At 33.4% G+C, this 25,751-nt stretch overlaps 2 protein-coding genes across 2 annotated transcripts; one reads left to right on the top strand and one right to left on the bottom strand.

The window, feature by feature from the left end:
* The first annotated feature begins 1,356 nt into the window (after window positions 1-1,356).
* Window positions 1,357-4,522, top strand: LOC133310957 (sodium/hydrogen exchanger 1-like). Its single transcript, XM_061511952.1, has 14 exons — window positions 1,357-1,524; window positions 1,646-1,764; window positions 1,875-1,972; window positions 2,135-2,194; window positions 2,316-2,362; window positions 2,474-2,668; window positions 2,772-2,818; window positions 2,991-3,057; window positions 3,141-3,241; window positions 3,367-3,468; window positions 3,550-3,688; window positions 3,780-3,842; window positions 3,940-4,023; window positions 4,196-4,522. The coding sequence occupies exons 1-14, from the start codon at window positions 1,357-1,359 to the stop codon at window positions 4,520-4,522; spliced, it is 1,617 nt and encodes a 538-aa protein (XP_061367936.1).
* Window positions 4,523-6,161: 1,639 nt separating this feature from the next.
* LOC133310987 (vesicle-associated protein 2-2-like) lies at window positions 6,162-13,484 on the bottom strand. The gene is made up of 8 exons (XM_061511988.1): window positions 13,436-13,484; window positions 13,217-13,287; window positions 12,952-13,033; window positions 12,564-12,679; window positions 12,233-12,415; window positions 11,745-11,939; window positions 11,142-11,219; window positions 6,162-6,275 (listed from the first exon to the last, which is right to left on the bottom strand). The coding sequence occupies exons 1-8, from the start codon at window positions 13,482-13,484 to the stop codon at window positions 6,162-6,164; spliced, it is 888 nt and encodes a 295-aa protein (XP_061367972.1).
* Between the last annotated feature and the right edge of the window lie 12,267 nt (window positions 13,485-25,751).

Raw genomic sequence — 25,751 nt, 5'->3', positions numbered from 1 at the left:
TTATCTTAAAGAAAAAAATTAAAACTTTTGCAGTTTGTCATTTCATTGAACATTACTCTAGATTTCGTTTTATTTATTTTATAAAAATAGAAATTTTATTTTGACAATTTTATTTTTCATTGTAAATTATTATTTTTATTTTATTTAGCTTTTTTATTCTATGGAAAAAACTAAAACTAAATCTTTACAAATTTGTTTTTCATAATAAATGATAATTGGTCTTATTTAATTTCAATTCACACTTTATCTTAACTTATATCATTTGGATTTTACTTATTATTGCTCAAAAGAAAATAAAAATATTTCATTTAATTTCAAAACTACATCATTTTAAAATTTAAAAAAATATATATGATATTTTGTAATTTTTATTTTTTTCTTGTAATATAATTTTTCAAAAATACTTTGTAATTTTTATCCCAAATTTTAAAATAATGTTATTTTGGATTGCAGAAAATAATTAGCTGTTATATTATATCACTCTTTTTTTTATTTAGATCGATTGTATTAATATTTTATATCATGTAATAAACTCTTATTAACTTTAAAATTAGGGTTATTTTTTTTGCTGCGATTGTTAATAAATTATTTGTATTGAATAATAACGTTATTTTGGGATAAAAATTAAGATATTTTTATAATTACAATTTATTCTAAAATTATAACAATTTTTATTATTATAATTTTTTAATCTTTTAACATAAAATGACATCTTTTTAGCAATAAATGTATATAATTTATCCATATTAAAGTCTTAAAATTAACATCTCCTTAAAAAAAAGGAGAGATTTTTTTAACTTTTATTTGTTATAACTAAAATAATAATTAAACAATAAAAAGGAGATGTTAAAACGACAAAATGATGGAAGTGGGCCCTGGAGTGCAAACTCATGTCTCACTCCTCCACTGCCAGAAAGTGTTCCCTACGTTGCAAAGTCCAAATCACACTTCACTCTTTAAATCAAATCGTTTCAGCAGTTCAAAGGAATCTGTATATATATTTGTTCGTTGCACTCCTCCCACTCTCATATTAAAGCAGTGTTTTGTAACTCTTCATTTTCTTCTTATCACATTCGTTTATTGCTTATTAACCGGTACTATACTATACTTTAAAAGTCTAGTATTAACTATTAAGTGTTGTTTAGTTGGTGAGAAAGGAAAGTTTATAAAATGCAAACTAAGTAACAAAACAAGAACATTTTGGTGCCAATTCATTCATGCTTAGCTTTTACATCAGGAGGTTTAATTCATGGGTAGTTAACTGTATAGTTGGATTGTGACAGCTGCAAAGCAAAGCTGAAGTGAAGTGAAGTGAAGGTTTGAGTTTCACTTTTTTTGGCTGTGTTTTTTAATCTGATGGCTGAGGGAGCTTTATACGAGAAATTAACGACAGTGATGACCTCTGATCACGCTTCAGTGGTCTCAATGAACCTATTTGTTGCTCTTCTTTGCACTTGCATCATTATTGGTCATTTGCTCGAGGAGAATCGATGGATTAATGAATCCATCACTGCCCTTCTCATTGTGAGTATTTCATTAATCTACCTCCTTAATAACATGCGTTTTATTCTGAGATTTTTTAGATTCTTATGTGTGTTTGTGTGTGTGTGTGTGTATGGAATGATATGATATGATACGATGGCAGGGTCTGTGTAGTGGGGTTTTTATATTGCTCACAACTGGAGGAAAAAGCTCCCATATATTAGTTTTCAGCGAAGATCTTTTCTTTATTTACCTTCTCCCACCCATCATTTTCAATGCCGGGTGAGTTCATTATACTGATACAGTGATACTGATACTTCAATATGAATATATTTTAACAATTGCTGCCTTCTCACTTCAATTGTTCTGTTATTGTTGTTTGTCTCTTCCAGGTTTCAGGTCAAGAAGAAACAATTTTTCCGCAATTTTATGACTATAATTCTCTTTGGTGCATTTGGTACTTTGATATCATTCTGCATCATATCACTAGGTAATTTGAATTAATTCAAGCCCCGATTGAGAAATCATGTCAATTTTTGTAATAAATATTAATTCAAGCGTCAAGAAAAGTTGTTCATTGCCTGTTTTCTTTGAATCTTCGATTGAGAAATCATGTCAATTTTTTGTAATAAATATTATTTGTTTTGACTAGGGGCAATACACTTTTTCCAGAAATTGGACATTGGTTCCCTAAAGATTGGAGATTATCTGGGTATGTTTAAATTTACTTCCTTCGGTTATAGTTGTATGTTGGACTTATCTGCAAATTTGGAATATTTCCTTCTTCCCATCAATATCAATCTCTTCTTGCCTGAGTCTACTACTGAATGCAGCAATTGGAGCAATATTTTCAGCAACAGATTCTGTTTGCACGTTGCAGGTATAAATTTCAATAGAAAGACTTCGAACCTTCTTTTTTTTTCTTTTTCTTTTTTCTCCTTTTACCAAACAGTTCTTTAACTGATCATATATATCTCTGTGGATGCTTAAGGTTCTTAATCAGGATGAGACACCTTTCCTCTACAGCTTGGTCTTTGGGGAGGGAGTAGTAAATGATGCCACCTCCGTAGTACTCTTCCATGCAATTCAGAAATTTGACCTCTCCCACATAGACTTAACCACTGCTTTACAGTTAATAGAAAATTTTCTATATTTATTCATCGCAAGTACTGTGCTAGGAATCTTAGTAAGTTTTTCTCAAAACTTTCCTAATTCTGTTCCCTTGTCTCTTCTGCTGTTTGCTTTGAACTATAATAATTTTTTTTCTTGATTAAATTAATGTTTTTCAGGCTGGATTGCTTAGCGCATACATTATTAAAAAGCTCTATTTTGGCAAGTTGATAAGGTTAAAATGAGAATTCCACTAATTTTCACTATTCTTAATCACTGCAATTAATACCTCAGAACCAGGATAAACAAAAAAATGCAATGGAATAGCAGAAATTATCTTAGCACATGCGATGATACATTGTTAGAGATTCTCTAATTCATTTTCTGACAAATGCCAGGCATTCTACAGACCGTGAGGTTGCTCTCATGATACTCATGGCTTACCTTTCATACATGTTAGCTGAAGTAAGATTTTTCTCTAAAACTAGGCCACCTCTTCAATGTAACTAATTTCGATAATAATCATGTTTTTTTTTTCTCTTTTGCAGCTATTTTCTTTAAGTGCCATTATGACTGTGTTCTTCTGCGGCATTGTGATGTCTCACTACACGTGGCATAATGTGACTGAAAGTTCAAGAGTGACAACCAAGTACGTCAAAATTCTCGAACACATGTGCCATTTATAAATGAGAAAAACTCATGTTTCATTCTCTTATACTTTATAACATTGCTACATAAGCAATTAATCCACGTATTTTAATGACCCTGCTGCAGGCATGCTTTTGCTACCTTGTCATTCATTGCTGAGATCTTTATCTTCCTTTATGTTGGAATGGATGCACTAGATATAGAGAAGTGGAGATTTGTAAGTCAAAGGTAAAAGATTTCTAGACGGAGTTAAATTGCCTTGAAATTACTTTGTGAAATGTGAAATTAATATTTTGGTCTCTTCATTAGCCCGAGAAAATCAATTGGGGTCAGTTCGTTGCTGTTGGCACTTATCCTAGTTGGAAGAGCTGCATTTGTTTTCCCACTTTCCTTCTTATCCAACTTGACTAAGAAGTCTCAATCTGAGAAAATTGAGTTAAAGCAACAAGTATGTATTTTCCCGTTTCCATTTGAGGAGGGTCTTGATAACTTGGTCAATTGGTGTATTACATTCCTCCAATGATTTTGTTTCGTCGCAGGTAACAATTTGGTGGGCTGGTCTCATGCGTGGAGCTGTTTCCATAGCACTTGCTTACAATCAGGTGAAGGAATCAAACTTCATCGCTTTCAATTCAACATCTCTACGGCTGCAGTTCTGTTTTAGACTCTTAGTAATGAACTATGTTTCTTCTCGTGCAGTTTACCAGGCTAGGCCACACTAAATTGAGCGAGAATGCCATCATGATCACTAGTACTATCACTGTCGTACTCTTCAGCACAGTGGTTAGACACTTACTTTTCTTGATGTCATAACCCAAATGCTTAGTAGTTTCATATCACTAGTTGCTTTCGTTGCTTATGATGTTGTTGAACCCGAATAAACAACTAGTGATATATAATGTTTTCCCAAATAAAAAAGCCACCAATTAGTCTTTTTCAACTTTGAAATGTGCAGGTGTTTGGGTTGATGACTAAGCCACTTGTGAGGTTATTGCTTCCTTCCGACAAACACATAATCAGCATACCGTCCCCACCATTGAGCCCCAAATCATTCACTGTGCCACTTCTCGGCAATGGACACGATTCAGGGCCCAATGGTGGCACACAAAATGGGGCTCGACCAAGAAGCTTGCGTATGCTCCTAAACATTCCTAGTCGTGGGGTACACCACTATTGGCGCAAATTTGATGATTCTGTCATGCGACCTCTCTTTGGTGGGCGGGGTTTTGTACCTTACGTTCCAGGTTCACCCCTTGAACAAAGTGTTCATCAGTGGCGTTGAGTGAGATTCATTTCAACACGTAAGAATATACTGATATGTGATAAATCGTGTGGGCATGGTATAAACTCGGCTTTGGTTGTGCATTTTCGTCAATAGTTTGAGGATTTCAACTTCATAGGATACCAAAAGAGAAAAAAGAAGAAAAAGACACGAGGAAAGAAAGAAAAAATCTATAGGAGGAATTTAAACACGTTTCTGTCTGCACAAGGGAAGGCACACATTTTTTTTCCACGTTTTTGCTGACTTAGGTAGAGGGGGTTGCTAGTTTCTTGCTTGTACGATGCTGTCGGGTAATTCATATTTTTGGATGAAAAAATCCTGATAGTTAATAGTTTTTACGTTGCTTGATTGTTTTTTTTTTTTTTTTTAAGAATAATTTTGTGAGTTTTGAATTTGTAAAACTTGTTTTGCCATGATATTCTAAATGATAGTACCATTGCTTCTGATGTTTCCCATTGCATAATAGTTCTCGCAATAGTCACAATGTGCGGATAGATCTATGATCTATCTGAGCATAATCACTCAAGTACAAAACTAAAAATTGTTCAGTATGTACTATTATAATATTTTATAATTTTAACTGCAATTATCGTATAATTCTTCTCCTACAAGGAGATAACATAAAAATAAAGCACTGCTGAACTCATATAATTCTACTTCTGGGAATACATAGTGTAGTTTGTAAGAGTTTATAAACAAAAAATTTGTAAATATAATTCTCCCCTCTTACGATAAGAAAAATAGTATAATAGTGCAAAATACTCGTGCACTAGTTAGCATACACGCCTAGGTAGCGAGACCAAATTGAATCCACATGCCAATAACAACAACACCAGTCCTGTAGTTGTTGCTGCAATTTCTCCTTTACGAGAAACTATAGAGTTCAAAAGGGTATTTCGAAGAGTGTCCTCTCTCTGATCTTTCTCCCTCTCTCATGATTTTAAGGGAAGCATTTCCAGAAAAGTCGATGAACAGGCATATGAATTCGGCTCAAAATTATTAAAATGAGCATAATTACTCTCCTTCATTCAGTAGAATTTTCTAAAAACTTCCATGGACTAATCTTTCTAGAATTGGCTCACAAATGAACAAAGAAAAATAAAGAATAAAGAAATAAAGAGAAGAATCTAAAGACCTTGTAAATCCAAAGAAAAATGAAGAAACAAATAAAAGAATCTAAAGAGCTCATAAAGTTGAAGGAAGATGTAGAAGAATCTAGAGATCTCACAAGACAACTATAAATAGGAGCAAAGGCTCTTGGCTACAAGTGAGAAGAAGAAGAAGAAAGAGAAAAAGAGAAAAGAATGTAGAGTGAAAGTGAGCTTGAGAGAATATATAGTGAAAGTGAGTATAAATCAAAATGGTCGTTATACCAAGTGTGTGAAAGTATTTGTACTTTGTGTTTCTCTCAATAAAACTTTAATACTTTATTGTTAAAAAAATTATCAGAAGGCTGCCTATTATGCTTCTATTGAAAGGCGTAGTTCACTTTACATGCATTTGACAAAGCTTCCCATATCACATATTAACATCTTTCGAGTGAAACCATCATAATAAACAATGAACCATACTCTCTAATCATTACGGAGAAATCCATGATTTGAGAATGTCTCCTATCCTACAAGAGCAGTTTTCTCCCTTATGGATGGATATAGTATCCGACCACCAGGCAGACAAGAGCAACCATACAAACAAACAGTAATGGAAAGCCAGCCTGAACTCCTTTCGTATCAATTTTCGTCTTTAACACCTCCTGACAAAACATGAAAAAATTAATATCAAATATTGAAGATAGTCAATCACCAAGAATAAATGTACAATAGCTCGAAACATAATTGCATTGCTTTGAAGAAACAGAAGAGATGAAATATTCAACATATACCCCCACATTTGGTTTGTAATGCCAATCAGAAAACTGTTAATGATAATCTGAATAAGAGCACCCCACAATTGTAAACGACAGGAAATGCAGATCTTCCTCTCATTGAAACGGATCAATAATTTGCTAATATGGGTAACATATAATAGTTCCTAGCAAGTTAATTACCTTACAGTTCCATTGCACTTGCAAACAAAAAAGGTGTTGGGAGTTATAGTGATGAATTAAAGAAGTTCAAATCCTGAAAGCCTAAAACTTCTTCACTTGACAGCTTAAGCATTTATATTGATGCTTTAACAAGAATCACTCACCTTCTAGTTTATCTGTTTTCAAACTTGAGCAAGTGAAAAGATGTAAGTGTATTAGAGTAGCATTAATTTGTTAGGATCCTGATTGTAACTATCACGGTTTGTTACCTTGTATATTAAAATAGATTAGCTTGATTTATGCTTTCTGTTCCTTAGTTTTAGCTGATTTCCTGATGTAAATAGATTAGCTTGATTTATGCTTTCTGTTCCTTAAGTTTAGCTGATTTCCTGATGTAAATAGATTAGCTTGATTTATGCTTTCTGTTCCTTAAGTTTAGCTGATTTCCTGATGTAACCAATTGTAAATCTTGGTCTATATAATAGACCCAATTTGATATATCATCAGGCTGCGAATGACAGCAACTTCTGTTATGGTATCAAGAGCTTGACGATCAACAAGCCTTCATTTTTTTTTTTTTTTTTTCATCATGACTTCCGCACCTAAAACCTTCAAGGTTTCTGATTCTAAGTCACCCTTTTACCTGCACCCATCCGACAATCCTGGTGCTGTTCTCACCACGGTCATCCTCCGTGGACAATCCAATTATGAAAATTGGGCTGCTCATACTTCTCTGCCTTCGGTTCCTTCTGAGCCGTCATCAGCATCCATCTCCATGGCAGATTTTACACCAGAAGTTCTACAACATCTCATGTCCTTGGCTGTCTCTTCTGCCCCTCCAGTTGATAAACTTACGGGTAAAATTTTACACCCATCTTGGATCATCGACAGTGGTGCATCCCAACACATGACGGGCACACTCTCCTATCTATCCAATGTGCATTCTATTTCTCCTTGTTCTGTGGGACTGCCGAATGGAGTTCATGATATTGCTACGCAATGTGGCAGCATTAATTTGGGCTCTTCTCTTCATCTCTCCAATGTTCTTTATGTCCCTTCGTTGGCTTGTAATTTGATTTCTGTATCTCAGCTTCTGCGCCAGTCTTGCTTGGCATTGTTTGTTAATTCTGTTTGTTTGATACAGGACCTAAAGCAGAAGAGGACGATTGGAACGGGTGTTGAACGAGAAGGGGTGTATATATTGTGTGCATCATCAGCTTCTGCTCATGTTGCCAGTACGTCAGATTCTGCAGCACTATGGCATCGTCGTCTAGGACATCCATCTTCCCGTTATTTATCTTTGTTACCTTTTATTTCCAATGCAAACAATTTGGCTCCTTGTGACGTTTGTTGTAAAGCCAAACAACCACGAAGTCCTTTTCCTATTAATAATAAACGTTGTTTACATCCTTTTGATTTACTTCACTGTGATATATGGGGGCCATATCATATGGCATCTACAACTGGTGCCCGCTATTTTTTAACTGTAGTCGATGATTTTAGTAGACATGTTTGGATTTTTTTGATGCGCAATAAAACTGAAACTTCCACATGTTTACTTCGGTTTCTCCACTTGGTTCGCACCCAATATGATGCATCTGTTAAGCGAATTCAGAGTGATAATGGGACTGAATTTTTGTCATCTGTAGTCCAAGAGGCTCTCTCATCCTACGGTATTCATCATCAATTATCATGCACTTACACCCCACAGCAAAATGGACGCGTTGAACGTCGTCATCGTCACATCCTCAACGTGGCTCGTGCTTTGCGTTTTGATGGTCACTTACCTATATCTCTTTGGGGAGAATGCATCTTGACCGCTGCTCACCTCATCAACAGGACACCGACTCCACTCCTTGGTGGTCAGTGTCCCTATGAAGTTTTGCATGGCACTCCACCAAAGTATGATCACTTACGGGTCTTTGGGAGTTTATGTTACACTACTGTTTTACCCAAACCACATGACAAGTTCGCTCCTCGCTCCCGTAAGTGTGTGTTTGTTGGCTACCCTTTCAACAAAAAAGGATGGAAGGTCATGGATATCTCCACTCATGAAATATTTGTTTCTCGTGATGTTTTATTTCATGAAACTATTTTTCCATTGGCTGCAACTTCATCTGCACCTTCTGTCCATGTACCGTCACCACAAGCTGTCTTCACCGATTATGATGTGGCACCTGTTACTGCTATTGATACTCCCACAGCGGAGCTTGATGACAGGGGGAGTTCGTCCTCCCCAGTTCCGGGTTCTATTACTTCATCCACGGATGTCCCTGGTTCACCGGTTCCGTTGACAGAACCCAACACTGCATCTGTGGCAGATATTCGTGAACAGCGTGCCAGACGTCCCCCATCTCATTTAAAGGATTATGTATGCAACACAATGACTACACCCTTTCCTCGTCTCTCCACTTCTCCAATCGACTCAGGTATTCAATATTCCATTGATCATTATGTTTCTAATGCATTATTTTCTTCGCACCATCAGATTTTTCTTGCCGCCGTGGATAGTAACCTGGAACCCAAATCATTTAAAGAGGCTATGCAATATCCTCATTGGCAGAAAGCCATGCAAGCCGAAATTGATGCATTGGAAGCCAATCATACTTGGCAAATTCAACCTCTCCCTTCTGGTAAGAAAGCTATTCCATGTAAGTGGGTGTACCGCATCAAGTACAATTCTGATGGAACCATTGAACGCTATAAAGCGCGTCTGGTTATTGCTGGGAACAATCAGATCGAAGGAGAAGATTACACTGAGACTTTTGCACCGGTGGCTAAAATGACAAGTGTGCGTACATTTTTATCTGTAGCTGTAGCTCGAAAATGGAGCATTTTTCAGCTGGATGTTCAAAATGCCTTTCTCCATGGCGATTTGGATGAAGAAGTCTTTATGCGTTTTCCTCCCGGTTTCTCCCAAACCAAGTCTGGTCACGCCTGTAAGCTTCAACGTTCACTTTATGGTCTCAAGCAATCCCCACGAAATTGGTTTGCTAAGCTTCGTAGTTCTCTCCTCAGTTTCGGCTTTGTTCAGTCTCGTGCTGATTATACGTTGTTCACTTACTCGACTGGTTCCCATTATGTTGCTATACTTGTCTATGTAGATGATATTTTGTTGGCAGGTAGTGATCCTTCTCTCTGTGACCGTGTCAAAGCTCATTTACAAACCTGGTTTAAAATCAAAGATCTTGGTCCCCTCAAGTATTTTCTTGGCATTGAATTTGCTCGAAGCAAGACCGGTTTGTTTCTTACTCAACGCAAATTTGCTTTGGATATTCTTAAGGAATGTGGACTTCAAAGTTGTAAACCGGTTGCTTATCCTATGGATCCCAATCACAAGCTTGCTCTTGCTGAAGGACCTCCGTTTGATGATCCTAAACGTTATAGACGTATTGTTGGCCGTCTTGTATATCTCACGATTACACGACCAGAACTTAGTTATGCAGTTCACACACTTTCTCAGTTTTTGCAGCATCCTATGCAGATACATTACGATGCGGCTATTCGTGTTCTTCGGTACATTAAGTCCAATCCTGGCCAAGGACTCCTTCTTCGATCTGACAGTGATCTTCTTCTTCGTGCCTATTGTGATTCGGATTGGGCTAGTTGTCCCTTGACTCGAAAATCAGTCACTGGTTATTTTGTTACTCTTGGACATTCTCCTATTTCTTGGAAAACCAAGAAGCAAAACACAATATCCCGCTCCTCTGCTGAAGCTGAATACCGTGCCATGGCAGCTGCGACTTCTGAGCTTATTTGGTTAAAGTCTTTTCTCAGCTCTCTTGATATTCCTCATGCAGCCCCTATGCAACTGTTTTGTGACAGTCAGTCTGCTATTCATATTGCTTCTAATCCAGTGTTCCATGAGCGTACCAAGCATATCGAGTTAGATTGCCATTTTGTTCGGGACTATCTTCTCAGCAAGACTATTTCTACTCAACATATCCCCACTAGTTCTCAACCCGCAGATATTATGACCAAAGCACTTGGATCCAAACAATTCGATTTTTTGACTTCCAAGTTGGGCATCTCCTCCCTCCATGCTCCACCTTGAGGGGGAGTATTAGAGTAGCATTAATTTGTTAGGATCCTGATTGTAACTATCACGGTTTGTTACCTTGTATATTAAAATAGATTAGCTTGATTTATGCTTTCTGTTCCTTAGTTTTAGCTGATTTCCTGATGTAAATAGATTAGCTTGATTTATGCTTTCTGTTCCTTAAGTTTAGCTGATTTCCTGATGTAAATAGATTAGCTTGATTTATGCTTTCTGTTCCTTAAGTTTAGCTGATTTCCTGATGTAACCAATTGTAAATCTTGGTCTATATAATAGACCCAATTTGATATATCATCAGGCTGCGAATGACAGCAACTTCTGTTAAAGTGGAGGCAAGATGTAAACCAATGACCATAATAAAAGAATATTGATCTAATGGGCTTTCCATGCCTTCCTACTTTCTATTATTCTAAACTGTATTGCCTCAACTGAACTGTTTCCATTCAGCTTGCAAAAAGGACTACTGAATATGAAAAACAAAATTCATGCAGCTTTTAGACTTATAACATGGACATACATTAAAAAAAAAAACCTACCAACTCTTTCTTAAGCAAATCTTTTTCTTGAGTGTCCATGCGCCTCTCCTCATTCAGCTTCTTGATGGTTACCTCAGCCTGCAAAGATTATAACTTTATTTTGGTTGCTTACATCTTTGAAGTTAAAAAAAGAAGTCAAAAGGAACTGACTTCAGGACTTGTACCATAAGCTGAGATAACATCTTTGTAAACCACAATGACATAGCATAAACATATTATAACCTTTTATGGCACTTATGGCTCTAGGCAATGATTAATAAACAAACAAAAACATGTTAGCTTCAATGATACTGAAGATGATAGAGTTGACAATCATCCCCCTTTTCACTCACAGAGAAGTAAAACAATATGGTATGATGATATTATCTCATCCTTGTTTTTTATAGATCAGTAACATGCTCAGTTATCAAATAGTAGATAGCTTGAAAATAAACATTGTAATTCATATTCTCCGTCTCTGCTCCTTTAAGATAGTAGCATAGTCAAGTTCATATATTTTGGCAGCAAACATTGTGAGAGAATGTATAACTGGAACATTGACTATAAAAGTAGATATAAAAATTACTGTGACATATAGTTTTATTTACATTCAGGAGTTCTAACCTGTCTTTGTTTTGAATCCATTATATTAAGCCTTGACTTCAATTCCTCAGTATCATTAGCTAAATTCAACTGCACATCATCTTTTGCTGGTTTCATGTCACGCACATTCTCAGCATGTCTTGGGACAATATCCTCATCTGTTCTATCCTCCCTCATATCCTGGGTGGTTTCCAAACCTTTAACTTCCTCAGAAAGCTGGTACAAGGAAATAAATAATGGCGGAATAAGTTATTATCTATCAAGCAATGGCACAGAACATTGTATGATACCAACATGTTGAACTAAACGTTTCAGATTCACATATGGGTTGGCTATCAGATAGTTGACAGGCACACAAAAAAAAAAAAAAGATTAGCATTGTTATTCGTAGTATACTACAATATATTTCCACAGAAAATGGCTACTGTGTCTTCATAACCAAAGCAATTTGAGAGAGAGAGAGAGAGATTGAGGTTTGAAAGGGGAATGATGGAAGGAGAGGAGCTCACTCTAAGAGGGGGAGGTATGTTTTCAATTCCACTGGGCACCCTATCTTTTTGCACATTAATCTCATTGAATGGATCCTGCTTCACATCGCCATTTACTGGAAGCAAAACTGGAGACGATGGAGGGCTGATGAGGACTACCTTTATTTTCTTCTCCTCAATATACTTTCCACTATCTTTTGCAAACTGTTGAAAGAGGAGGAGTTTAAAGTCATTCAACAAAAACAGAAAAGAGTTGGACTATTGAACAAAATCTTAATCCTTCCCACCTATGACGTATCACAACCCAGGCATCCCGAAACAGAGAGAAATCAGATAAATAATATAACCTCACCATATCTGATGTAATGTCATCTTCTGTAGCTTCAAAAGGGACAACTGTGCTTTGAATCAGAAATTTGTCTTTGCACTGCATATCAGGTGGTGCTGTGCGCTGAGCTTGCATAGTAACTGCATCCAACAAAGAAAGAAACAATTAATGTGTTAGTTGAATCATACTAAGAAGAACCTCACTTTTATCCAAATTAAAAGAAAAAATAAATAATAAACAAAAACAGAGAAATTTTTTACCCTTTCATAATGCTAATAGTTTTTCTCCATTGTGCCGGTCTATTTCTTACTTGGTTAAGAAAAAGTATACTAAAATGTAGAAACTATATTTTTTAATGAAAAAAAAATGTCAATTGAATTTAGTCTTGAATAAGGAGATAACGGGAAAATACCAGTAAAATCACATCTTTCCTTTGGCTTGATGATGCCTATGTTGGGTCTGACGCAATATTTCTTTGGTGATGTTGTTTTTACCTGCCAGCAGATTTGTAAATTATAGATACATTTTTCTTGTCCAGTGATTTTGCTTATTAAACACTATACCTAGAGTCAAGAGAGATGAGAAAAATAAATAAATACTGCATATTTTTCTACCATTCAAAAAACTAGAGAAAAAGTGGGGAATGAAAGAGAAGACGACGGAAAAAGCAATCGTACCTTAAAAGCAATATACTGATCAGCCTTGTTTCCAAGTTGAATCAAGCATGAACTTTGTTTCTTCAATTCAACTACAGGAAAAAGGAGAGCGACAACATTGTCATCATTACAAATAATGCGAAAAGGTAGACCAAAATAAAAAGGCGATTATGCAAATCAATGTAAAATTCAAAAAACAAAAAGGGAATGAAAGAACATTAATGTGAAAAAAGTACTGACAGACAAATCTGAGTTCACCAGGTTCGATTTGAAGAAGCTCGGTAGTCATGACTCTTGTTCTACAAAACGAGAGTAAGAGCAATGGGAACATGAAGAAGAAAAAATGAAAAAAAAAGAAAAAAATGCAAAACGAGTGGAAACTAGAATTCACTGTACAATTGAGCATGGAAACAGAAACGGAAGTGCCTGTGCAATGCGTGTTATTATTCGAATTCCATGTGCACAGTTGAAAGTGGTAAGATGAATGGAAGCATGGCATTGGGAGTAATAATAAAGGCTTAAGTGTAAATGAAATGAATGGAAGAAGAAGAAGAAGAATGGTTACTTACGTGGAAGTGGTAGTAGAAGAGGAAGAAGAACCCTAATTGGAGCGAGAGAGGAGAAGAGAAGTAGAGAAGATGATGATCTGAAAGGAAGAGGAAGGAAGGGAAGAGTTGAGTAATGAGAGTTGTTACATTACATAATACATTTGGAGAATGAGGGGATGGTGGGCGTCAGTTACGTTGGTGGGCCACACTCTCAGCGGTTGTACTTGTACCATTTCTCAACCTGCTCCCTTTCCTTTTTATTCTTTTTTCCTTTTTGCATCACTATTATCTATTCCTTTCACTTTTTAATTACATTATTTCTTTTATACACTTACTTTTTTTTGTCCAATTCTGTGCTTTAAGTTATTGTCTGGCTGAAATATTATTATTATTATTTTTGGATAAACCGGTTGAAATATTATTTAAATAGTTTATAATATAAGTTTTTTAAAAAAATTAAGAGAATCGTCCTGATTAGTTAAATTATAAATTATTCATTAATTGTCTGTCTCTCTTGGAGAAATCTGAGGTTTCTAATTGTCTGACTATTATAATGAAAAATGTAATCAATAATAAATATTTTCAAAATTATTGGAAACTAAATTGATTTTTAGTCTTAAATCTTCCATCTTAAGGTTTGTCATTCAAGAAAACTACACAAACAACATCTTAGAAATTCATTATTTTCACATAATTTAGGGTTAAATACACTAACCTTTGTCGATAATTGTGAAAGATCCTTAATGCTGAAAATCTTTCTGGGAGCCTTGAACTTTTCTTTTCTTATATCTACTTAATCAATTTAAAAGAAACAGAAGGTTATTTCGTTCTAAAATTAAAATATATCCTAATCTGTGAAAAAGTCATAGCCAAAATTGGAAATATTTTTTTTTTATAATTCTTTGGTTCTAAGGGATGTTTGGTAGAAGGAAAAATTTTAGAATATTGGGAAAGTAAGTTTGGGAATCCAATTTATCCAAATTTAGTATAAGAATTACAGAAAGGGTGTGCATGCCAACCATTCTATTCCCTGGCACTGTTTCTGAAAAGAAACAATTCTTTTCTATTTCTGTGCCTTAGAACAATTTCTGAGAAAAAAATGTGTTTGATAACATGTTATATTTTTATTCTGAGAATGAGAATTGCGTTTGATAACACAACAAATAATATAATAAAAAATAATTCCTATCAAGCATAATTTTTTTTGGATCATCAATTTCCTTTTTATATGTGGCGGTGGTGGCGGCAGTGGTTGCTACGATGGTGGTGGTAATGATGGCGATAGTGGCGGTGGTGGTGGCGGCGGCGGCGGCGGTTGGTGGCATGGTAGTGGTGGCATGGTGGTGTTGGTGATGATATGGTGGTGGTAATGACGGCAGTGACTGCGACGATGGTGATGGTAGTGGTGGTGGCGGTGGTAGTGACAGCGACAGCGGTGGTTGGTGGCGTGGTAGTGGTGGCATGGTGGTGTTGGTGATGACATGGCGGTGCTGGTGGTGATGGCAGTGGTTGCGACGATGGTGGTGGTGGTGGTTGGTGACGGTGTGGCAGTGGCGATGACGTGGTGATGGCATGGTGGTGGCGACAGCGGCGGCAGTGATGGTGGTGATGGCAGTGGCTGTGGCAATGATAGTGGTAATGGTGGTGGTGGTGGAGGTGGCAGCGGTGATGGCAGTGGCAGTGGTGATGGTGTGGTGGTGGTGGTGACGGCAGTGGTTGCGACGCTAGTAGTGGTGGCATGGTGGTGGTGGTGCTGACGGTGGCGTGGTGGAGGTGGTGGCGATGACATCGTGTTGGTGGTGGTGATGGTGACGGCGGCATCCTGGTGGTGGTGATGGTTGTGACGATGACATTGGTGGTACAACAGCAGTGGCAACGATGGTGGTGGTGGTCATGTCGGGATGATGATGGTGATGATGATGATGATAGTGGTGAAGAGTAATTGTGAGAAATAAGTGTTTCTCATTTTGTGCTCGGGAACAAAAAAGTAGAAATTTTTTGATTCTTTTTTCTATTCCCGAGCACAAAAATTGAACCGGTTCATCCCAAGAAAAAAAAATCGGTTTTACCAAACGAGTTTCCTATCCATTTCTGTTCCAGGGAACAAAAATTAAAAAAGAATTGATTCTGGGAAGGTTGTCATGCACACCTAAAATTTCCCACCCCAAATGAATTCTCGGAATTCCTTTTTCTAAAGAAGAATGTCAACTCAAAATACCACATAATGGATGATATTGTGCGAATCCTATCGTATGGGAAACTTGAGCCATTTTTTTGGACATAATTAACCCTGTAATTTCTTCTTCTTTTCACTTCTGTAACCTCAAGCTTTCAATTTTCCTTTCTATGTTCTCTCTATAAGTAACTCTCTTTCTTCACAAGAGGCTTTTTATTTGGGGTGTACAAAGTCATTCATGGTTCTGCGATTCTGAGCTGAAAATTTTGTATTGAACGAAGAGAAAAGATAAGAAATTATATTTGTGTGGTAGTGTTTGTGTTTTGGATGAACCAGAGAAGTCCATTTCTGTGCAGAATCTGTTGATTCTGTTGAGATATTCAAGTGTGATGAGTCCCACATTGGTTGGTAATGAGCTAAGTGAAGAGTATATAAGTGAAAGGACCCATGAACCCAATGCCTTAAGGTTTTGGGTTGAGACATGGTGTCGGATCCACTTGCTACGGTTGGTGTAGCCTTAGCTCATTGGTGGTGGCCCCCGCCACAGGCTTCCCTTGGACCCGCTTGACATTGGAGTTTGAGGGAACGAATTTCCCAACAGTGGTATCAGAGCCGGATTGGGCTCGAGCTAGCCTAGTGATTGGCTAGGAGGCGGGTCGAGTACTTTGCGCTTCGGGTACTCGGTTGAGGGGGAGCATACCAATGGTGGGTTTCACACTTGAGGGGGAGATTGTTGAGATATTCAAGTGTGATGAGTCCCACATTGGTTGGTAATGAGCTAAGTGAAGAGTATATAAGTGAAAAGACCCATGAACCCAATGCCTTAAGGTTTTGGGTTGAGACATGGTGTCGGATCCACTTGCTACGGTTGGTGTAGCCTTAGCTCATTGGTGGTGGCCCCCGCCACAGGCTTCCCTTGGACCCGCTTGACATTGGAGTTTGAGGGAACGAATTTCCCAACAGATTCTAGCTTTCTAGTGGAGAAAGATAGACTAGCTTTTTGTTATTTGTTTGTTTGTGTACTACTATTCACGAAGTTTTGCAAAGAAAGAAAAGTTTCACCATTTGGTGTTGTGATTGTGTATAAGGAAAGTCAGTAACAACAACTGCACAGTTGAAGAAAGTTTGGCTCTATTGAGAATGAGAAAAAGTTTTTCACCATGGTTGAGGGGAAGTGAATAGAACCAAAAAATTGAGGCCGAGTAAACATAAAAGATAAGTTTTGTAAATTTAGTTCACATTTCCAACAATATATTATTATTAACTAAATATAATATTAGAAAAATTAATTCAATATTTTCAAAAATCATGATTCCGATAAAAAAATTATTCTCTATCAATAGACCAACACAATCTTAACCTACTAATCTAATCAATTGTATTAAAGTTAGTTTTTGTAAATTAGTTAAGAGAATGTTATATTTATAAATTTTTTGTTTACAAACTTTTATAAATTACATTATATTTTTACCGGTAAGATATTTTTGAGTGAAGTTTTATAAGTAAGCCATAGTATAAATTGTAAGTTTATAAAAAAAAAAATTGTCAATATAACCGTCCTCAATTAATTAATATCAAAATTTTAAAAAATGATGATGTAAGATTTTCAGAATATCTAATTCTTTTTAAGTTTTCTAATGCTACATAATAATGTCAAATCGTCTTTAAGTGATAATGTGACAAAAGTTTGTTCTTTCAACCCATGTAACGTCACATCATATCAAATGTTATACAACATCTTCAAAACAAGTATTTCATATTTTCAAAAATAAAAGTTATAAAAAAATTTAATCAACCAATAAAACTACTATAACTTATGAAAAAATCTTTAAAATCTAAAGTATTTATGATAAATTAACACAAAAAACTTTAGGAATATTATGATATATTACATAAATTATTCATAGTACTTTTATAAATGTCATGTTATTTATCCACTAATGAAAAAAAATTAATTTAAAAAATATAAATAAGATGATGGATGGAATGTCATTTAATCAAAATAAAATCTTATGCAGGTTAATTAGAAACAAGAGATTTTTTATATTTTATACCATTGAATGTCTAGCTTAATCAACATTTTATACCATTAAAAATATCATCAAAATGAGAGAGTGAGGTAATACATACTCAATAGTACAAGAGAAGAGAATTATCTTACCCTTTTTTTTTTTGGTAAACAGAATTATCTTATTTTAAGAGTACTTTTCAAAACATGATTATGAAGCCACTAGGGGTGCTAAACGAGTCAGGGGCCTTTGACTCGGCTCGTGAAGGCCTGAGCTTTTATGTCTAAAATTGATTGTTGGAATCAGGCTTGGACTTGTATAAAAGCTTGTTTAAAAAAAATGCCTCTAGCTCCAATTTAAAAGCTCGGCCTTAGAGCCTCTCAGGCTGGCCTAATATATGTATTTTTATTTTTATTTTATATTTTTTATACTACTTGTGATAGCCCTCTCTCTTTTCAATCCATTTCATCTTATTTTATTAATTAAACAGACTTTTTGAATGATTTTGTTTTATATTATGCTGTTTGGATATACATTAAATTTATGAATATTTATGGGATTACTAGTGATGTTCACTGTATATTTTGTTTGGATAAATTTTTGTTGTCTTATTTTGTTTTAAACAGGCTAATATGTTAATCCAGACTTTTAATTTTTGTAAATAAGATAGGCCACAGGCTGAAATTATATTCATAACAGGTAACAGGCTTGGTCAGGCTGACACATTTAAATACAGCTTAGCTTTTTAAAATCAAAGCTCGGATCGGTTCGGCCCGTTAACACCCCTAGAAACCACGTATATTGAATTGCTGATTTGGTCAGCTTAAAATAAATATTTCATCTAACATATAATTATTAATAATTAAGGAAGGATTATATTTATAAACTAAATTATTTATCAACCAAAACTTAATCATTGATTTTTGTCAATCTAACGGTTATAATTTATTAGAAATTAGTAGTTTATTGAAAATTAATAATTAATTAATAAGTGTGACCTAATAAATTATAATCATTAAATTGACAAACATTAACAGTTAATATTTGATTTGTAAATATAACCCTCCTCTAATAATTATATAGTGAAAGAACAATATTTTTTTGTTTTCATATAAAATTCCAAAGTATCCATCATGTTTAAAACGTTAAAATAAATTTTTAAATCTTTATAATTTAATTTTTTATATTTTCAAAATTTTGTGAATAAGCCTTTATTATCTAACAGAATTTTTAATTAAATTTATTTTCATTATAAAATGTTACAATTAAGTTTCTAAAGTTTTTAAATAAATATAATATCTTAAATGACTAAACATTCATTAATAAGTTTGGTTGTTATCAATTGGTAAGAACTTATTTAAAAAATTAAAAAATATTAGAAAGTTTAAATCATACTTTAAAATATGTTTTATAAAATATTGAAAAAATTAAAATAAACGAAATTATAAGCAAGAACAGAATAATTTAACTTATTTTCAAAATTACATTTTATGTTTTTTACTTTATCACTGTTTATTTATTTTCAAAATTTTGACTCACTAAACACGTGTGCTTTAGTAATAATAACTCGATATTATGTCCAACATACCGAAAGAGAAAGGTAAGAAAAGACATAAGGAAATATTTATTTTTCCAAGTCAAAGAAAAAGGGGGAATAGTTATTTGTAAAATTAATAGATAAAATAAATTATGTATTTATTAAAAAATCAAACAAAAATAATTTTGCTCACTTCTTTTCCCCCTTCCTAAGATTCCAAACAACCAGACTTTGACGAGGAAAAAAAAGTAGGAAACAGAAGAGGAGGAAAGTTAGCGACATTTGTTATGTATAAGTTATCTCTTCCTTTCCCTTTTGTTTAAAATTAAGTAAAAGCGAAAGAAAACAAAAAGCTTCGTGTTTAAAAAGTAGCAACTTTTAATATTAAAAAAAAAAAAATAGCAACTTTTTATTTATTTTTTCTTTTCATCTTTCTTTTCTTTCCATGATTGACGATGGTGGGGACCGAAGTGACCGTATGTAGCGAAAAGAAAAGGAGAAGGGTTAATTATCGCCTGGAATTATGAGCAATAGAGAGTGAACACAAGCTAGATATCTCATTTCTTGTTGCGAGGGCCAGTATCTCAATATTTTTTGTTTACTCGATTTGTATATATTCATCAGTATGCACTACTAAAAGCTTATAATTTTATATATTGGAATATAATTATATATATATTAAAATTTTAATAATTCTGAAGTGGCAGGTTATACTTACAAATTTTTTTGTTTACAAATTTTTTATTTACAAACTTTGTTTACAAACTATAATAAGTACGACCGGTCATACTTTAATCATACAGTGTACGACCGGTCGTACTTAGTATAATTTACAAAAAAAATTTGTAAATGAATCCTATCCCATTTCTAAATATATACTTTCACTCACGAAATGACGTGGTTTTATGTTAAAAAATTAAAAAATTATAATGAGAAAGACTATTATGACTTTGAAATAAATTATTATTACAAAGACTAAAAAAATTATAATTACAAAAATACCTTAATTTTCGTTCTAAAAGGACGTTATTTTGAGTTCAATATAAATAACTTATCAACATTGACTACAAAAAAAATGAACTCATGTATTCCTTTTTTTACTTTTATTTATTTTTGGTATCCTTCCTATTTTCTTTTACTAAAGAAACAATGAGTGGGAATTAGAATATTTCTTATCTCTGTTTATTTGATTTCACTCTTTTTAATTTTTTTACTCTTTATTTTTTATTTTATCAAACAATAAATATCCTACAAGTTGATTTCAAAAAAAAAACTTGTTAACAAATCATAACAAAATTATTTTTATGAACATGCATGAGGTTCTTATCATTTCCAGGTTAATAATAGTTTAAGGTAGTGTTTGGTTCGGGAGAAATTTTTTTTTACTAGGGAAATGTAATTGATAGGAAAATGGTTGGATAGTGAGTTTGATAGGAAAATGTAAAAAAAGTTGTTTGGTTGACCCAAATATTACCAGGGAAATTTATTTAAATATGCAAAATCTATGTTCAGGAGAAACTTTGCACCTGTTTTTTCACTTCCCCAGTCATCTCACAATACCACATCTCAAGTGGTATTCTGTAACAATGAATTTCATCCAAAAATCAACACAAAAGTCATTTTCCCATCTATCCTATTTGTCTGGTATTTCTTGAAAAAACCTGAACCAAACGTGGTATTTTCCAATATCCACCTACACTTTCCCATCAATCCTAAAATAAACCTTCAACCAAACACTACCTAAGAGAGGGGATTGTGTGTTGACATGGGAAATCAACTTAATTGGGGTTAATGCGGTAAGTAATATTGACTCTGATATAATATTGCTGATTTCAATTTTAATGAAACAACTTTTGTGGAGGGATCACAAAGGGTTTTTTTTTATTATTGTGCCCTTAATTATATAAAAAAATATTATTTTGTCTTCATTTTTAAACTATTTCAAAAATATGATATTTTCCCAAAATATAACACCAATGTGTCATTTTTTGACCGTTGACTATACTTTATACTCGAGTATGTAACATTTATACTTGAGTAAATCAAGTGTCATGAGTTTATACTCTAGTATAGGACCCAGATACTTGAGTATTTGTTGTTCCACGCAATACACTCAAGTATATGGGTCATGTACTCGAGTAAATGAGACCAGATTTCCTATCAAAAAATTTCAACGCTTAGCTCTCGAAAAGTTATTTGGAATAAAAAAAATACTTGATTCTGACACTCGAGTCCAAAGTTATGGCATTCTGAAATTTTACTCTAAAATTTTCAAAATTTTGTAATATCAATAGATTTTGTGATACCCACAAGTCAAGTCCAATATTATGAGTATATGACTATAGAAACTTGTTTGACCAAAAAATCTCGTAAAAAAAAATTAATGGTAAAACTTCGGAAGACCATATTTTTATTGATCAAACAAGTTTATATAGTCATATACTCATAATATTGGATTTGACATGAGTAACCTGAGGAGGGGCTTTGTGGGTATCACAAAACCTATTGGTATTATAAAATTTTGTAAACTTTAGAGTAAAGCTTCAGAAGACCATAACTTTTGACTCAGGTGTCCGAATCAGGTGCTTTTTTGCATTCCATATAATTTTTTGAGAGCTATGCGTTGGAAAATTTTCGTAGGAATTTGGTCTTATTTACTCTAGTATATAACCTATATACTCGAGTATATTGCGTGGAACAACAAATATTCAAATATTTGAGTCATATACTCGAGTAAATGTTAAATAAAATCCAATTGACGAGCAATACTCGAGTATTAGGTAATGTGCTCAAATATTTGTTGTTTCACATAATATACTCAATTATATAAGTCATGTACTTGAGTATATTGCGCGGTTAATAGTCAATGACAGACAGGTGAAATATTTTGATACGGAGGCAAAGTGATTTTTTTTTATGTAATTAAGAGCACAATAATAAAAAAAAACTTATTAATGTGATATAATGGAAATTAATCTCATTAACAAAAAAATTTTGGTAGACAATCTCATTAACAATTTAAAATGAGCTGAATATGTGGAAACATCTCAAGATTTTAAAAAAATAAATAGAAAAGGCTATACAATAAGTAGACAACAATTTATTTAAATCTCCATTTAAAATGCCAGTTGTTTTAAGGACCACTGTTGTATTAAAGAGAGAGAGAGAGAAGGCAGATAAATAATAGGTACACCAAATAATGCCCATTTGCCAACCAACCTTCTATAGTTCTTGGTAACCTAATTTTCGTTTCTAATTTATGCCGACCGAATTTTTTCATGCAACAAATCAATTAATGAATACAATTGTCCTGTTGTACATTTTGATCCCTTCTTGTATCAGAGAAGGTTTTGTTAGAAATTTTTTTCCTTTTTACACTAATAACAAATTTAAAAGGAAAAGGATTCCTATAAACTATTTGGATCATTGACAATTTGACATATGGAATGGCATAAAATAAAGATAAAAAACGTTTTGCACGCCATTATATTTTCATTATTTTACATCCGTTTATGATATACAAGTTCCTGATTAATAATGTGTATTGTTTAGTTACCAATTAATAATCAATTAATCGGTCTGCATCTATAAATAAAGATAGAGTAAATACATTTTTGGGTCCTTAACAAAAAACACGATCCTCACTTTAGTTTCTTACAAAAAAAAAATTAGTCGATTGGTACTTATGAAATTTAAAGTGGACCAATTTTAGTCCTTTTGAAGGACTAATATGTATCTTTTTTGAATTTGAGAATGACCACGGTTTCAACTAAATTGGTCCACTTTAAATTTGTTAGGGACCTCGAGACTAATTTATCTTTGTAAGGGACTAAAATGAAAACTGTATTCTTTCTCAGGGACCAAGAAGGGTATTGTCAATGTTTTTAGAAAATAAAACGTTGCATCATCAACCTTATTACAAACCTTAATTGCACTTTCACAAATCCTCAATGTCGTTTCCCGTCGCCAACACTGAACTTTTCTTAAGATAAAGTAAATGGATGAGTTAATTGATGCTATAGTATTGTCAACATGAAGCTTTTAATTTGACTCTGATTAAGGAATGTAAGGGTTTTCATCAGTGATTTAAGCAACACACCATAACTTGACGTTATATCTCAATTTAAAATATAAAAATAATAAAATTATGATTTTTTCACTTATATAATCTTCACTTGATTTTTTTATAATTCATGTGGGATTTATCGTTCACACTTAAATTTCATTTTCATAAAAAAAAATAGTTTTTATGACTCAAAATTTGTTGGCGGTGACTGATAGCCAGTTAGCCAAAAATATTAGAAAAATTATTAGGTAATACCTTGTTTTTTACAAGTCACTCAACAAAAATTACTAAAAAAGGTACGAGATGATTTATTTATTTTTACAAATTCATGAATTAAAAAATATGTATTTACTGAAAATAGAAAAATCAATCTTTGTAGTCAAATATTATGAATAACTTTTCACATATTTTATAACATATATGACTTTTTGCTTTCTTGTTATTTTTTATGTATCATACAACCTATGATGCACGGACACTGACAATGACACGAGACACGACACGACACGCTGATACGTTAATTCTAAAAAATGTCATATTTTGACATATTGTGACACGTTTTGATATTAAATAATATTTTTAATATATATAATATAATTTATATTCAATACATATAACAGTCCATAACAAGTCATATAACCAATCAAATATTCAAATTTCATATAAATAAAAATAATTTTTCGTATCTTGTTAATTTTTAATGTCAAATTTCATAACAGAAAAAATTGACTTATAAATTATTTTTTTATGTTTAGCTAGTAAAATAAAATTAAGAGTAAAAAAAAAAAAAACGTGTCGGAACGTATGGAATGCGTGTCAAAATGTTGACTGTGTCAGAAAGAGTTGACAGTGTGTCGAAAAAACGTATCAAAGAGTTGACCGCGTGTCCCAAAATATTAACCGCGTGTCGAACGCGTGTCAGAACGTGTCGGCGTGTCCGTGTCGGACACGTATCCGACACGCATTTTTTTCAAAAAGTAGCGTGTCGAGGTATGTGAGCATACAATCACCACACTAATGATGTATTGAATTGCAATTATTGCCTTATTTATGTTTAGTGTCATATATAAAGACACATTTAAAATAAAAAAGGGATATTCTTTTGAATTCAGGATATAGTAATATTTTTGTACTTTTTCAAGAGTTCATTTTTTGATTTTCCTTTGTTTTTTCTCTCCACACTTTATTTCATTTTTTTTCATATTTCACTTTCTCTTATATTTCAAATGGATTTGATAACAATATTTCTTTTATTTTTTTCTCTCTTCCACTAAATGCCTAACTCCAAACTTATGAAAACCGGAGAACTGCGCCAAAAAAAAAGTAGCCACTAGCCAGAGTCACCCGTAGAAACAGTGATAGCGATTTTGGTGTTGGCAATGGTGCTTTAAACTGATTGATGGAAATGTTTTTTCTTTAAATTACAATAATATTATTTTATATTCTACTACTTTTTATTGAATAAGTTTTACTTCATTTTCTAAAGGTAATAAACAAGAAAAACATACATATTAATACATAATCTATGTTTTTTTCAATCAAAATATAAAAATGATGTATAATAAAATCATTTAATTAATGAGAACCATATAAGTGGCCACAAATAATAATATCTTTGAACTCAGCCCAAAAGAAACATTCCACCACTGCTCAGTCCAAATTCCACGCTCTTGGGTGACGGCCCAAATGCCTCATAATAGACCAAAGAGCCATTGTATTAGCATTGTTGATGCATCATGAACCGCACATCACTGTCGCATGTTTCCGCAAATGTTTGCCCAATAGCGTTTGTTTGTATATAATAGAAACCGGCACTACATTTCTGTCCTTATGTATATATTTTTATGCATTTAATTTTAATACTTTATATTATTATATCAATAGGTGAGAATTTACACTGATATAAGAATCATAAATTTAATAATTATTCTTAATTGTTAATTTCATTAGTATTTAATACTTTGTCTAACTAAAAAATTAGAATAATTATATGTAAATGACATCAACAATTAATAATAAGTGTAATATTTTTAATCCTTCCCATAATACTTACAAATTTATTGTTAATTATCTGTAGTCATTACATGTGAGCATCAGTCTCTTGTTAGATATAAAGTCGCTCAAATTAGTACCTAGTTAAATGTAAAGTAAAGCAAATTAGTCTCTTGTTAAATGTAAAGTCGATGATGAGCTTTTTTCTTAAAATTTTTGATACTCAGC

The sequence above is a fragment of the Gastrolobium bilobum genome, unplaced genomic scaffold (assembly GCF_033153095.1).
Source record: "Gastrolobium bilobum isolate Gb01-03AN ecotype WA unplaced genomic scaffold, APGP_CSIRO_Gbil_v1 utg7006, whole genome shotgun sequence".
NCBI classification, from domain to species: Eukaryota; Viridiplantae; Streptophyta; class Magnoliopsida; order Fabales; family Fabaceae; genus Gastrolobium; species Gastrolobium bilobum.
This window is presented reverse-complemented; position numbering and strand designations above follow the sequence as displayed.